Below are 14515 nucleotides of genomic sequence, written 5' to 3'. Positions count from 1 at the left end.
ATAACAATTATAACTAAAATATTTAAAAATAACAATTATAACTAAAAAAAAATATTTATAACTAAAATTTTAAAAAATGACAATTATAACTAAAATATTTAAAAATAACAATTATAACAAAAAATTTAATAACAATTATAACTAAAATATTTAAAAATAACAATTATAACTAAAAAATGTTTTAAAAATAAGTTATATCTCCATCTAGCTGTTTGTCATGCTACTTAACTCTTCTGAAAATTATTTAAAAATAACAATTATTACTAAAATATTTAAAAATAACAATTATAGCTAAAAAAAATTAAAATAACATTTATAACTAAAATATTTCAAAATAACATTTATAACTAAAATATTTAAAAATAACAATTATAACTAAAATATTTAAAAATAACAATTATAACTAAAAACATTAAAAATAATAATTATAACTAAAAAATATTTAAAAATAACAATTATAACTAAAAACATTAAAAATTATAATTATAACAAAAAAATATTTAAATTAACAATTATAACAAAAAATAAATAACAATTATTAATTAAACTTATTTACAAATAAATATAACTAAAAATTATTTAAAAACTACAATTATAACTAAAAAATATTTTAAAATAATAATTATAACAAAATAAAAAATTAAATAGCAATTATAACTAAAAATTATTAGAAAAATAACAATTATAGACGTAAAGATAACTTGAACGTCATGTCCGTACCTCTGTCCAGTGCAACAACACTTCTTTTGTGACTTGAACAAATAACGAAACAAACATTTAACTTAAACTCACAGTCAGTAAAGAAAATATGGGCTGCCTTGTATTTAGCCGAATGGGGATCTTTGAAGTCGGCAATGAACGTGTGGACAGACTGAAAAGAGAGAAAGCTTATTAAAAAAATCCATTTATCTGTATGCTTACATGTAAATAAGTTTCAAATGCTAAATTTAACTGAGTCACCAAGTACACTAAGCTAACAAGCTGTATCTGAAATGAACGATTTAGAGTTTTTAGTCTGATAGGCTATTAAAGGCGTGGAAATAAAGGAAATACTAAATTATTTAAAACTTAGCTCAACATTTTTAGCACTAGCTGTCAAAATTCCTGCGTTTGATTGTCTGTTGGCACAATACCCTCTGAACCACTGGACAGGTTTTAATAAAACTCAAAGTAAACCTCGGCTGTACGTCTACAGCTGTTCATTCAAGATGGCTGACGCAGCTAATTGACCCTAACCAACACAAACATGACTGTTTCACACTGAGCTAGTATTCGATGTGACCGTAGCTACAAGTGATTCCCACACACCCTCGGACTTGATTCCTTCGAGGAATGTTTGGACTTTAAGAATTGGCAGGAATTACAGCTCACGTGTCATACAACAAGTATTTACGTTTAGTTTAAAATTCAACAAGTCACAATTACAAATCCAACAATATGACCTTTCTGCACATTTACATGTTTTGTTCCTTCAGGCTTCGCATAGTTTTAGTTTTTATCAAAATTGGCATAAACAATTTTTTTCCGTCTTTACCTGAATATGATATTTTATTTTGCCCTGAAATGTAAAAATATATATTAAAAAAAGTTAAAATTGACTATAATTTTTTAGTTTTAAAATGTCGTCCCACCAGCCAAGAAAGCCTCTCTCCAACAAACTCAAACTGGCCCATGGGCCACCAGTTGATGCTGAGTTGCAGCAGGTTCTGCAGCTTCAGGCTCATTTTATTTAATGTGAAGAGGCAAAGATGACTCTCTGGATCAAAAAGGTCGCAGATCCTCCTTCTGAGTTGTTTTTATTTTTATTATTGCCTATTTAGTTGTGTCTGTTGGCTTCTTTAGCAGTTAATGTGAGGCACAAGCTGAGGAGCTGTGCAGAAATTTAACTTTATTTAAATTATCACAGTGTGCCTTATAAATTAAATACACTTGAAGAAAAGAGCATCCAATTTAAGAAGTGTTTCATCTGCTTTGTCTCTGATAAAATGGAGGCGTCCTTACCTTCTCCGTGGGTGTTATCAGGTAAATGGCCTCCAGGCTGGGGAGGGGCTCTCGTCGCTTGTTGATGTCCTCCACAACTGGACAGATGAGGACAGACGGTTACACACGTCCCACAACTGAGTAAACCTGTCGCTACAGAGAAACGGTGAACGTCTCTTACTGGTGATGCCCTCGGTCATGATGTCCGTCATCTTACAGCAGGAGGACAACATCCTCATGCTCAGCTGGTCCACGATCAGAGCCTGAAAACACAAATTATTACTGTGGCCTTCTCATTCTACTAACTAAAATAAGTTTATAGCTTCAGCCTCGCAGATTTAAACAGACTTGGAGTTTAAAGGTGAAAACAATCATTTTTAGTTGATTAAATTATTTAATTTGTTGGACAAAACAGGATTTTTAAAAAATTTGCAACAAATAATACATGTAAAATATCAAGAAATGTTAAAATTCACAATATATTTTCAAGAGCCTGCTGTGTGGGGTACCTCAGGGCTCAGTGTTGGGACCTATTCTCTTTCTTTTGTATATTTTCCCCCTTGGCCAAATAATAAGTCAGTTTTCAGATTATCATTTCTATGCTGATGATATTCAGCTATATTGTTCCTTCAGACCTTCTGAATATCTGAAGTTGTCCTCGTTGTTAAACTGTATTAGCTGTAATCTCAAACGGGGGCTCAGTGACGACTTCCTGCAGGTTAACTGTGATAAAACTGAAACCTTGATTATTGTTCCTGACAATGAAACAGATTAAATTAAGCAACACCTTGATGTACTGGCCTCGTCTATTAAACCAAATCTCAGAAACCTGCCATGTCATTGCAATGCCATTCCCGAGGATTAATCAAAAATTGTTTTTGTTTTTTTCAACTAAGAAATATTTCTAGGCTTAAGTCTCTTGTGTCAAAAGCCAAATTAGAGATGATTATTCATGCTTTTATTACATCCCGTCTGGATTATTGTAAGTCTTTTAATTAGTTTTATTTTGTCTTATGTCACACGTATGTTGTTTTATCTTTTATCTTGTGTGTTTTTATTTTATGTCTTATATTCTGTAAAGCACTTTGTGGTTTCTGACCTGTAAATGTGCTCCATAACTTGCATCATAAAAATAATCTGCAACTTCTAACTGATGTAGACGTTCTTAAACATAAACTCTGAACTATAATCTTTCATCTTTATTATTACGATTCTACAAAGTTCATTTTCCCACATATAAACTAATATTTCCACTCAGTTCATCGAAGCGATCGCCCAACTCTGAACCTCACCTTCCATTCTCCCTTCTTCTTCACCTTCTTGATGACATCGTTCATAATCTCTGTAAAAGAAAACATCTCGTCAGAAACCCGACGGTCTTGCAACCACCGAGGGAGCAGATGCTTTATTATTATTAGATTTTATTACACAAGCACAGCTAGGCAGGAGTTTAAAGCAGTTATCTTTTCTCCGCTCCGAGTTAAAAGGTTTCGTATCCTCGCATCACTCAGAAACAAACGGGCGAAATAAACGAATTAATGCAGAAATTAAAGGTAATTTACCGACGCTAGAAAAGTTGTCGATGCCCTTACAGCTCGTTAAAACAAAGCGTCACTTCTTGTGAAAAGCGGTCAACCCCCCAGGATGTGGATGCAAGAAGAAATGCGACCCCAGGTTGATGAGACGGATTGTGTGGCTGGTAGACAAAGAGCTGAGGGAACTGTCTTAAGCCATTAAAGTTGACCTCTAAGGCCGAGATACGTCACTTTCTGATCGCTCCATCAGCTACGTTTCTAACCGTAATGGACTTCATGGAAGAAGACCCAACAGAGCTCCACTGTTGGCGGGAAAACACAAAAAAGCCTAAAATTAATCTTAAATCTAAAAGATTCTGGGACTGATGAGACAAAACTGGAGCTTTTTGATGTCACACCATTTCTGTTTCTTTTGGGATCACTTTGGAACGGTACAGAAACCAGCCGCCGGTCCCCAGCCCGGCTAAATGGTGAGGGTTGTGTCAGGAAGAGCATCCGGGGTAAAACACGCCAAAACTAATATACAAGTTCAAGCGACACCAGTTTGGTCGAGACAGACTGAGAAGAGGCAGTTCGAGAGGACGGAGTGAGATGGAGGAGAATGAATCTCTGTGGAGACCCCTGAAGAGGAAACATCCAAACAAAAGGACAACTTTGGAAGGTACCAACAAATCTCTGCAGCTACAATAAGGACCAGCCGGCTGTTCTTGCAATCTGAAACCACCAATGTGACTAGAATACTTTGTGTTCGTCACATGCTTACATTTTTCTTCCTGTATATACACTATCATCACAAAAAGGTCACGATTTCCAGAAAAAAACAAACCTTCACCCATTCTATGCCGCTGATCTGTGGTGGGTCATGAAGACAACGGGTCCGGAAGAGAAACCAGACATCCCTGTCTTCAGGAAAACTCGTCCGCTCCTCCTGGGGGATCCCAAGATGTCTGGAAAGGATGCATAATCCCTCCAAAGAGTTAAGGATCTGGCTCAGGGTATTCTTCTGGTGTCACTTGCCTGGAAAACCTCCAGAAGGAACCACCTCAGCCTTCTGATGAGGAGGAGCAGAAGCTCTACTCTGAAACTTCAGCCACCTCACAGAGGAGCCTCATTTCAGCCACTGGTATCCAAGAGCTCCTTATCTGGTCATGGTCCACGTCACATGACCATAGCTGATGGCTGTAACGCAGACAGACGTTGTGTTTGGGCTCAGCTCCGTCTCGACGACGGAACAGAGTGACGCCCTCACGACTGCGGATGAGGCGCAGATCTGTCCATCACTCAGGAACAGGACTCCCAGAGACCTACACTCCTCCACGTAAAGCAAAAACTCACCCCCAACCCAAACCTATTGACTCGAACTACAAACTAATCCTGACTTGTTCCGCGTCCTGATAGACCTAAAAGTACCGTCGTGTTGCACTGGAGGGCAACATTTAAAACCTCGGAGGGGTCCAACCAGGTCTAGAACAAATCTGCTGATCGATTTCCTCGAAGCACTAGGAAGTGATTCTGCTTCGGGGGCGTAAAGTCCGATCATCTGTGAAGTCGCCATGTTTGTGCCACAGTGTTGATATTGGCCTGATCAGTGCGCCCTCCATCTGCCAGCTGGATTAGAGTAAACCCATTTAGGGTGAATCACTGCTGAACATCCTGTTGGATCGCTGCGAGCATATAATCTCCTGGACTCGGGCTAAAACCTGCAGTTGCACAGTCACCGACGGATTAACACGGATTAAACAGGGCTCGCATAAAAGAGATTACACAGAATAAAGACCAAAGATGCTCCATTAAAACAATAAACGGCATATCGTTTGTTAAAGTCAGGATGTAATATGTTTCAGACAAACAGGAAATAAAAGAAGCATTTTAGGATTAAATGAAAAAAAGAGTTTGTTAGACAAAATGTCAGAAAACTGAGATTAAAAATAAAGCAGCCAAGTTAACTGACTGACCCAGTCTGAACTGGTTCTGACCTCCTGAGAGACAGAAAGTCTTGGAGTAATTATAAATGACAGAGTCTATTTCCAGCGTCTCTTTTTGTCCGGATGTGTTCGCCGCTGTGTCAGCAAAAAAAAGGAAACCAAAACGAACCAAATCAACAAAAACTAAGTGACGAGGTTTTGTGTTTTGGCAGGAAGCTGCAGATAAACCGGTGTCAGAAGTACTCGCACAAGTGTACCACAACTTTTACAAATGCGTAAACAGTTTCTCACATCTTCACGTTTTAATTTGCACAAGTAGGAATATTCTGTGCATACACACGTGCACAAATCTCCAAATGCTGCGGACGAATCTGTCAACATCACGGACCAGCTGCCTGAGACGTTCTTGTCGCTCACCAAGATCATGCTGCGTTCAAGGCTGGTAAAAAAGCTGGGACATCAGAGCTTTACCAGATACAGTACTCCCTCGCTACTTTGCGGTTCGTTTTTTGCGAGCTCGTTGTCAGCGGTGATGCGTAATAGATGCAACTTATACGGTGAAGCAATGTTTTTATGGATTTTTCTACTTTATTAAACATATTTGGGCTGATGCAATTTATAGGGCGGTGCGACGTGTACAGCGGAAAATACGGTAATTAGGAGAACTGTTAAAACAGACGACCTAAAATGAGCAGGTTATTCCTCATCTGGAATTATTTTCAGGTTTAAAAAAAAAGAAAGATGTATTATTATTTGTTTGTTCGAATCTTGTAGTACGCGTTTGTAAAACTTGTACTCCTGTGTGACAACTTTTTTAGGTTTTTCTACCTGGATTATTGAGCATGCATCAGGATAACTCTTGACGCTGATTTATCTTCAAAGAAAACCCGTTCTGCTTCTTTGGAGTCGCTGAAACGAGTCCGAACTAGAGACTTCCAGCAGACAGGAGGATAAACTCCTGGAAACGGAGGATATCCGTGACTCTTTTCACTTTTCCTCTCTTTCAGCCCAAGCGTTTCCTCTTGTCGTGTGCCTCTGATAAACGTGATGTAAAAGCTGCTTCGGTCACTCAGCTGGAATTTAGACGCGATTTCCCTTTAACGCTGATTGTAAATAAAACCGTACTTTAAAGCTCAGCTGATGGACCTTAGGCTTTAAAAATAGGTCCAGCCTCCTCCCTCTGTTTAAAATGGGGATGTATGGCGCCTCCTGACACTGTGGGTCAGCACATCCATGCTGTCACTCCTGCAGGTCAGCATGCTGCTCCTGCAGAAGGAAGTTCTCTCGGTCCAGGGTCAGAATCTGGGACGACTCACCAAGGGTGTGGTGTTTAATGTGTCGCAATCAAATGAGTTTTGCCTTGCGCGTTTTTTTTACAAGCACAGATACAACGGCGGCAGCTAGCTGTAGCACTTCCTGTACAGCCTGGGACACTTCCTGCAGGAACATCTTAATATTTCTGATGGAATAACCAAATATTGCAAAACAGATGAACATGTCAAGACTTCCTAAACATCTGAATGAATCTTTTTGCAATGACTGAGATCAGAAATCTACTTCTCTTCTTGGTTTGATCCTCAAACAGGCCGTTGGGACGTCCTGTCAGAATGTAACGCCATTTCTCAAGTGAAGGTCGTTCAAAGAGCGATCAACAACATTTAACTCGTGTTAAATGTAAAAAGAATAATTTCCATTGGTTTCAACAGGTTCGAGGAACAAAACTTTGACTTTATATTCATCGCGACACAAACTCACGTCAGATGAATCACTGCTCACACACCATCATCATCATCATCCCCCACACACAGCTGTTTCATCGTTTTTATTTTTATTAACAGGTAAATACACCTGACCGAGCCTAAAGAGGAAACGAGACCACAACGACCCATAATCCCTTGTTCAGATAGGCCTGTTAGCAAAATATCTCATGAACATGTCACACCAATATTGGTGAAAGTATGGATTGAGAATCACACTAATCCTCACTTATGGTGGCACTGCTTCTTCTTCTTCTTCTTTCAGCTATTCCCTCTTCAGGGGTCTCCACAGCGAGTCATCGTCCTCCATCTCACTCTGTCCTCTGTGTCCTCTGTCCTTACTCCAACTACCTCCATGTCCTCTCTAACTGCATCCATATGTCTCCTCTTTGTCTTTTTCCTGGCAGCTGCATTTCTAACATCCTTCTACCAATATACACAATGTCCCTCCTCTGGACATGTCCAAACTACTGTCCCTCCTCTGGACATGTCCAAACCACTGTCCCTCCTCTGGACATGTCCAAACCACTGTCCCTCCTCTGGACATGTCCAAACCACTGTCCCTCCTCTGGACATGTCCAAACTACTGTCCCTCCTGGACATGTCCAAACCATCTCAGTGTGTCCTCTCTAACTTCATCTCCCAGTTGTTCAACCTGTGCTGTACCTCTGATGATCTCATTCCTGATCTTCTCCATCCTTGTCTCTCCTAAGGAGAACCTCAACATCTTCATTTCTGACACTTCCAGTTCTGTCTCCTGTCTTTTTGTCCATGTCTCTGTCTCCAGACCATACAACATAGCTGCTCTCACCACTGTCTTGTAAACTTTTCCTTTGATCTTTGCTGACACCCTTTTGTCACAAATCACTCCTGAAACTTTTCTCCATCACTCCGTCCTGCCTGGACTGATCTTCACTTATTTACCACACTCCCCATGTTCCTGGACAGTGGACCCCAAGTCCTTGAAGTCCTGCACCTTTGTGACCTCTGCTCCTTGTAGCCTCACTGTTCCACCTCCTCCCTCTCATTCACAAACATGGACTCTGTCTTACTACGACTGACTTTCATTCCTCTTCTTTTAAGTGCATACCTCCACCTCTCCAAGTTCTCTTCCACCTGTTCCCTGTTCTCACTTATGGTAGCACTGCAATAAGCAAAAACTCATTTTTAATCAAGATTTTAGTAATAAGTTGGCAGGTTGACTGTTCTTTTCTGAGCCCAACGCTTCATTAAGTTGTTTTTCAGAGATTATACCACTGAACTAGAACCCTGCTCATTCTATGCTAACAAGATGAGAATGTGTGCCGCCATATTGAGAAGACCTTTGTGTTGCAACGTAGGTGTTCTTAAATACCTCCAGAATGGCACCATCCATAAATATTAGATTTAAAACCTAAACTGAGCAAAGGAGACTAATAATTTGCTGTTAATTGTTAAACCTATCTCAACAAGCATCAGTGAGTATGACGTCATATTAGCTCATATGTGTCTGTTCAGTGTTGCTAACAAAACCATACTGCCGTCGTTGAGACTTGCTTTAAAAATGAATCCATGAAGACACCGTCTAGTAATGCTGGTAACTAAAATAGCCTTCCTAATCTAAATATAAATCAGTTTCAAATTATGATCTTTTTTATCTCTGATCCTTTAAATTTCATTAGAAATTGACCAACGTTATTGCCAGGGAAATCCCTTTGTATAAAATTTAGTGTCACTGTGAAGCTTTGAGATTCCTCTTTTTAAAATAAAGGGCTAGAATTCCCAATGACATCATTGTAGATCAATAAAGATCAGGTTTTACAGGCACTCATAGACAAAACAAGATGATAAATCACCAAATTTTGACAAACTACAGATAATTTTTGAAGGTTTTGAGATGGAGAATTTAAAAAAACATTGAATAAATTCCTCGTTGTGGTTCATTCTGCCAGCAGAGCGCACAAATATTTAAGTAAGATAAACATTTTTTTAGGCATTTATGGACCAATCTGCAAATTTTCACATGTAAACAGGACAGAGTGATACACGAAGGTCTTCTCAAGATGGCCGCCAAAAACATCACCAAGCCACCATCAGTGGCCGCTCCAGTGCTTCTCTGAATAGATTCCACTTCCCCGCTCTCTTTTTCCTGAGCGTCCACCACTGATTCACGTGTTGGGATTAGATAAACAGAAGCGTGGCGGCCGCAGACCGTCTGAAAATAAAACCCACGTCACGAGGAAACCGCTCTGTGGGTTTTTCCTCTCTGACCTCACCGATGGACAAAACAACACGGGAACACAGCAGTCCGAAAGAAGGGAAGCGACCTGAGCAAACACATGGCAGCAGCTGTGTAAATCAAACGCACACGCCTCGGTGGCTGCTTACGTCCGCAGAGCTGCGACGACAAATAACAGAATAAATATATTTATTTTTTTTATAATATTAAGCACTGTGATCAAGAACCAATCATTCAAGGACCAGACGGGGACTGTGGTTCTATTAAAAGAGATTAACTAATTATTAAAAACATGTATATCAGCAGGAGAACTGGCTTTTTTTCATCTACATTAAGAAGGAGCCACTGATTTAACCGATTGCACCAAAGAAGTTTCCTCCCCTCCTTCAGGGACTTGTTTTTCATGACCCCTTGTTTTTTTTTCTTCTGTATCTCAGCTCTCCACTTTAGGTTTTAAAGACACGGACAGTTAATCTGCAACAGTTCGCACACAAAATCAATCAATCGATCGTCCTGAACACGGTTCGGTCAAACGCCCAAAGACTCCTCCAGCAGTGAAACTTGACCTGGAGCTTCCTGGACCGGCTGCGGAGATTCAAAAATAAAAAATAAAGACCTGGCATTAATTCGCCCGCCACCTTTTCTTTCCAAAGGGTTAAATAAAAACTTCTTCTGAGGCTGGAGTTGGAGCACTTTACATCAGGGATGACCATCTGCTACTACCACATCAAATCTGTCTCAAAATCAAAAGTTAAAACCATTTTTGTGTTGGTCACGGCCCTAACTGCTAATAAAATAGATATGTCTATGCAGCTTGTTTTCAAATGACTTAAGTGTTATTCCATATACCGTACGTGCTGCCGTACACGTCGCACCGCCGTATAAGTCACATCAGTCCAAAAACGTCTAATAAAGTGGAAAGAAAACATAAATAAGTCGCATCTATTATGCGTCACCACTGACAACCCGTAAACGTGGACCGGTGTTGTGCCAAAAATTGATTGGCTGCCAAATGGTGGCCGCAGGAGCGTGCATGAGAGGACTTTAACAATAATTTAACAAGATTAACACTTAAAAACAATTATTTGTTTGCTCAACATTATAGCAAAGGTGTGTGTAAGTTTAACTTTTCCTTAATAAATCCACTTCAATGGTCAAATCGGCTGCACTCCTCCTGGGTGGCGTGGTCCAGGATTTCCGTAGCGAGACGACGGTGACTTTGTATGGCAAGCCAAGTGTCTCATTAATAGCCACTTTTACCTATTAATGTGACACTTGGCTTGCCATATTAGTCGATCACCCTCTAGTGGCTGCAAATGGTAATGTTTAATATTTTTCATGTCAGAATGAATGAAATCATCAGATTTTGACCAAAAATTGGTTAAAAATATACGAAAAAAAAAGTATATTAGTCGCTTCGCTGTATAAGTCGCAGGACTTGCAAATTTATGCAAAAAGGTGCGACTTATACAACGGCAAATACAGTATTGATATTTTACTTTAAAAAGGTTTGTCTGGTTGTTTTAGTCAGTTTTTGTCTTGATAAGCTGTTTTACCAGAAACAAGCTGTAGTAGCACAAATGGCTAGCTGCTAATTAGCTCATGTTTTATGGATTTCTATGATTTATGAGATTTTGTGATTATGTGGTTGAATTTCCTCCAATTTCTATGAATCAGTGTATTTTTTTTAATTTTTCAGAATTTTTTGTTGCTTGTGCTTAATTTCCTTTGCGTTGATTTGTTTTGGTTATTTAGTTTGTTTAATTTGGTCACACACCTGTTCTGAGTCTTTAATTGGCGCACCTGACCTGCTGCTCGTTAGGTCCCCTGTCTGCAGCTCTGGTTTTCTTGTGTTGTGACTTTAATTTGACAGAGAAGAGGCTGCAGCACCAGGTGAGCGCCCAGTCGTGACTCGAGGCTTGTTTTGGGTTTGTCAACCTAAAAATGATAGGAAGCTTTAAAGTTTAGCCTTGAAGTGCAGATTTTAAATTAGTTTGGAGGAAAAGCAGCTAAAAAATTGCAAATTATTTTATATTAAGATGACGCTTTGCTCTTCAAAAACATAATTTGAAAAGTTTCCTCATCAAAGCACTTTTGTTGTAAAAACTAATCCAACTTAATAATTCTTCATTTTACAGTAAATTGTCTTTTACAACCCCCCTCAGAACATGTTTCTCATTCACCCTTTCACATTAATTTATTTCAGCAGCAGGGCTTTTTTGGGGCGATGTGGGCTCACGTTGCTGGGAATCAAACCGTTGACCTTTTGATTTATAGACCACTCGGTCGCCTCCCGAGACGGTTCGTTCATATCAACTTTAAAACAAAGCATCACAAAGACCAAACGGCTCCCTGGAGATGAATGATGCTCATCGATGGTAAACTTTGTCCAAAGTCGTTGAAGCAGCTGACCTTGAACGACCTTTGATCTGTGGCCCTGGCTGTCGCCGTTAGATTTGTGTGTTTAACTGTCTGGGAACTGCAGATGTTTCTAAATCAATGGCTAAATCTACAACATTACATCTTTTGGAGAAGTGACTTTGAGCCTGTATGTTTTTCTTAAAATGAACTAAACTAAGAACTTTGTTAATGAGCCAAACACATGGTTGTTTTTTGTTGCTTGAAACTAGTAAAAATATGCTCCAAGGCTAAGCAATCGTTTTCAGCTTGGATGTTTGTGATGATATTAAGACGAGACGAGATTTTTTTACTGCGTTCTAATTTTTAAATTCAGATTTAACTGCTTAAACCAAATTAGGTCATATATCTACACCTCCGACTGTTGAAATTAAAGATACAGTTTGAGTTGAAGATACTAAAATATGTGATTGAATGATTTGAATCTTCATGCTTTAGCACACGGGTGTCCAAAGTGCGGCCCGAGGGCCATTTGCGGCCCTGGGAGTGATTTTGTGCGGCCCACGACTGCAGTTTAAGAACGTATCATTTTGTCCAGCAGGTTTCAGATGCAGACGTTCTGCAAATTAGTTGGTAATCCTTTTTTATATAATGTTCAGATTTAACAGCAGAACGGATGAAAAACGATCTAAAAAAATAGCACTATTAAACAAAATACAAAACTTTCTCTATAATCTTTATTTTCCTGTCATGGTACAAATCACCAAAAACCTTTACTGATTTTTACCTGAAAGGAGACTTTAGGATAATGATTCATAAAACTGTGCTCTTTTGATAAAATAATCAAGAGGGAACGTGGACATTTTTTAAATGAGTATAAAGTGGTATCGTCGACATACGAGTTGATCGACTTTATCGAACCTTCTATGAATCTGTTGTAGCGACTGACAGGACGATTTTTCAAAACTTCGAAATCAGCGTTTTGGGACGTCCATGGTCTAAAAACGACCTCCTTTTTAAAAAGACACTTACTCAAATTATGCTTTTGTTGCTGAGAACAGACTAAAATGAACTTTCCAAACTCAGGAAAACAACAAACATAGACCCAACAAATCAAATAAATCAAATCCTTTTTAATAAAAAATATCTTAGCGTTTATGAAACTTTTAATGTTTTGGATCTACAATTTAAAACTCTGTCTCCACAAAAATTAATAAACTTTTGTCCTTTCTCCAAAATATTGTTCACATTTAGAGTTAAATTCACATTTTTGTGGCCCTTGAGTCCGTTCATCTGGATAGTTTTGTCCCACATCTGAAAATGTTTGGACTCCTCTTTACCACAAGTTCTACATGATTAAATGATTGGGATTAGTTTAACTCAAACTCATCAGTTTTTTTTTTTGTTGTTGTAAAAACTAAACTATTCCTCACCTTTGGGTACAATTAATTCTGCAATCAGTTACATCGATTCTCCAGTTGATCCAGAATTTTTCAGCACAGATGATTTGGAGATCATTTTAGTGCAAACTTTTGCTTTAGCGCACTCCACCGATCGATTTCCGTCCCTTAAACTACTCCACTCCTGTCTTGACCTCCCAGCTTTTGGTTGTCGTTTTTTTTTTCAGAAGACAAGATAAACCCTTCAGATTTTCTCTTCCGCTCCTCTAATTGCATCGTTCTCCGTCTTGACTTTATTTATTTTACCGACTCAATATCTGAAGGGAACTCGTCAATTTTCGACTGTAACCAAAAGACTCGCAATTGTTAGCAACAAAACTTGACCCTGCTGACTTCGCTCATTTATTGCAGAGAGCGGTGGACACAGCTAACCAAAACGTTAGCTTCACTAATTTCTGCTAACTAAAAATTAGTTTCACTAACTCTAAAATGCTAAATAGGGAAATAAGTTACGGAAAGCTAACGCTAAATGATTGTCAGATGATTGTCACACAATCTGCGTCACATGTCTTCCTTTCCTTTCAGTTGAAGCTGCGTCGACCAATCACATCTCGTCACGTGGACACTTAGTTACCTAATAGCGTGCCTTCAGCTATCCACCGCTGCGACGACCAGTCACAAAATGTGACACGTAGTAAGCCAATAGCGTGCCTTTAGCTAGCTGCTGCTGTCGACCAGTCACGACTTGACACGTAGTAAGCCAATACCGTGCCTTCAGCTAGCTGCTGCTGTCAACCAGTCACAAAATGTGTCCACGTAGTAAGCCAATACCGTGCCTTCAGCTAGCTGCTGCTGCATCGACCAGTCACAAAATGTGACACGTAGTAAGCCAATAGCGTGCCTTTAGCTAGCTGCTGCTGTCGACCAGTCACGAAATGTGTCCACGTAGTAAGCCAATAGCGTGCCTTCAGCTAGCTGCTGCTGCGTCGACCAGTCACAAAATGTGACACGTAGTAAGCCAATAGCGTGCCTTTAGCTAGCTGCTGCTGTCGACCAGTCACAAAATGTGTCCACGTAGTAAGCCAATAGCGTGCGTTCAGCTAGCTGCTGCAGCTGCGTCGACCAGTCACGACATGTGTCCACGTAGTAAGCCAATAGCTTGCCTTCAACTAGCTGCTGCTGTGTCGACCAGTCACGACATGTGTCCACGTAGTAAGCCAATAGCTTGCCTTCAACTAGCCGCTGCTGTGTCGACCAGTCACGACATGTGTCCACGCAATAAGCCAACAGCGTGCCTTCAGCTAGCTACTGCTGTGTCGACCAGTCACGACATGTGTCCACG

At 39.5% G+C, this 14515-nt stretch overlaps 1 protein-coding gene across 2 annotated transcripts in view; it reads right to left on the bottom strand.

The window, feature by feature from the left end:
- Positions 1 to 14515, bottom strand: part of stxbp1a (syntaxin binding protein 1a) — a 32706-nt gene that overhangs the window by 15586 nt on the left and 2605 nt on the right. For both annotated transcript variants that reach the window (XM_037692177.1, XM_037692176.1), the window contains exons 2-5: positions 3273 to 3322; positions 2162 to 2243; positions 2002 to 2078; positions 793 to 871 (exon numbers count right to left, since the gene is read on the bottom strand). In XM_037692177.1, the coding sequence (XP_037548105.1) occupies positions 793 to 871; positions 2002 to 2078; positions 2162 to 2243; positions 3273 to 3322 (288 nt within the window). The remainder of the gene's footprint in view (positions 1 to 792; positions 872 to 2001; positions 2079 to 2161; positions 2244 to 3272; positions 3323 to 14515) is intronic.

The sequence above is a fragment of the Nematolebias whitei genome, chromosome 18 (assembly GCF_014905685.2).
Source record: "Nematolebias whitei isolate Nwh7 chromosome 18, NemWhi1, whole genome shotgun sequence".
Classification (NCBI taxonomy): domain Eukaryota; kingdom Metazoa; phylum Chordata; class Actinopteri; order Cyprinodontiformes; family Rivulidae; genus Nematolebias; species Nematolebias whitei.
This window is presented reverse-complemented; position numbering and strand designations above follow the sequence as displayed.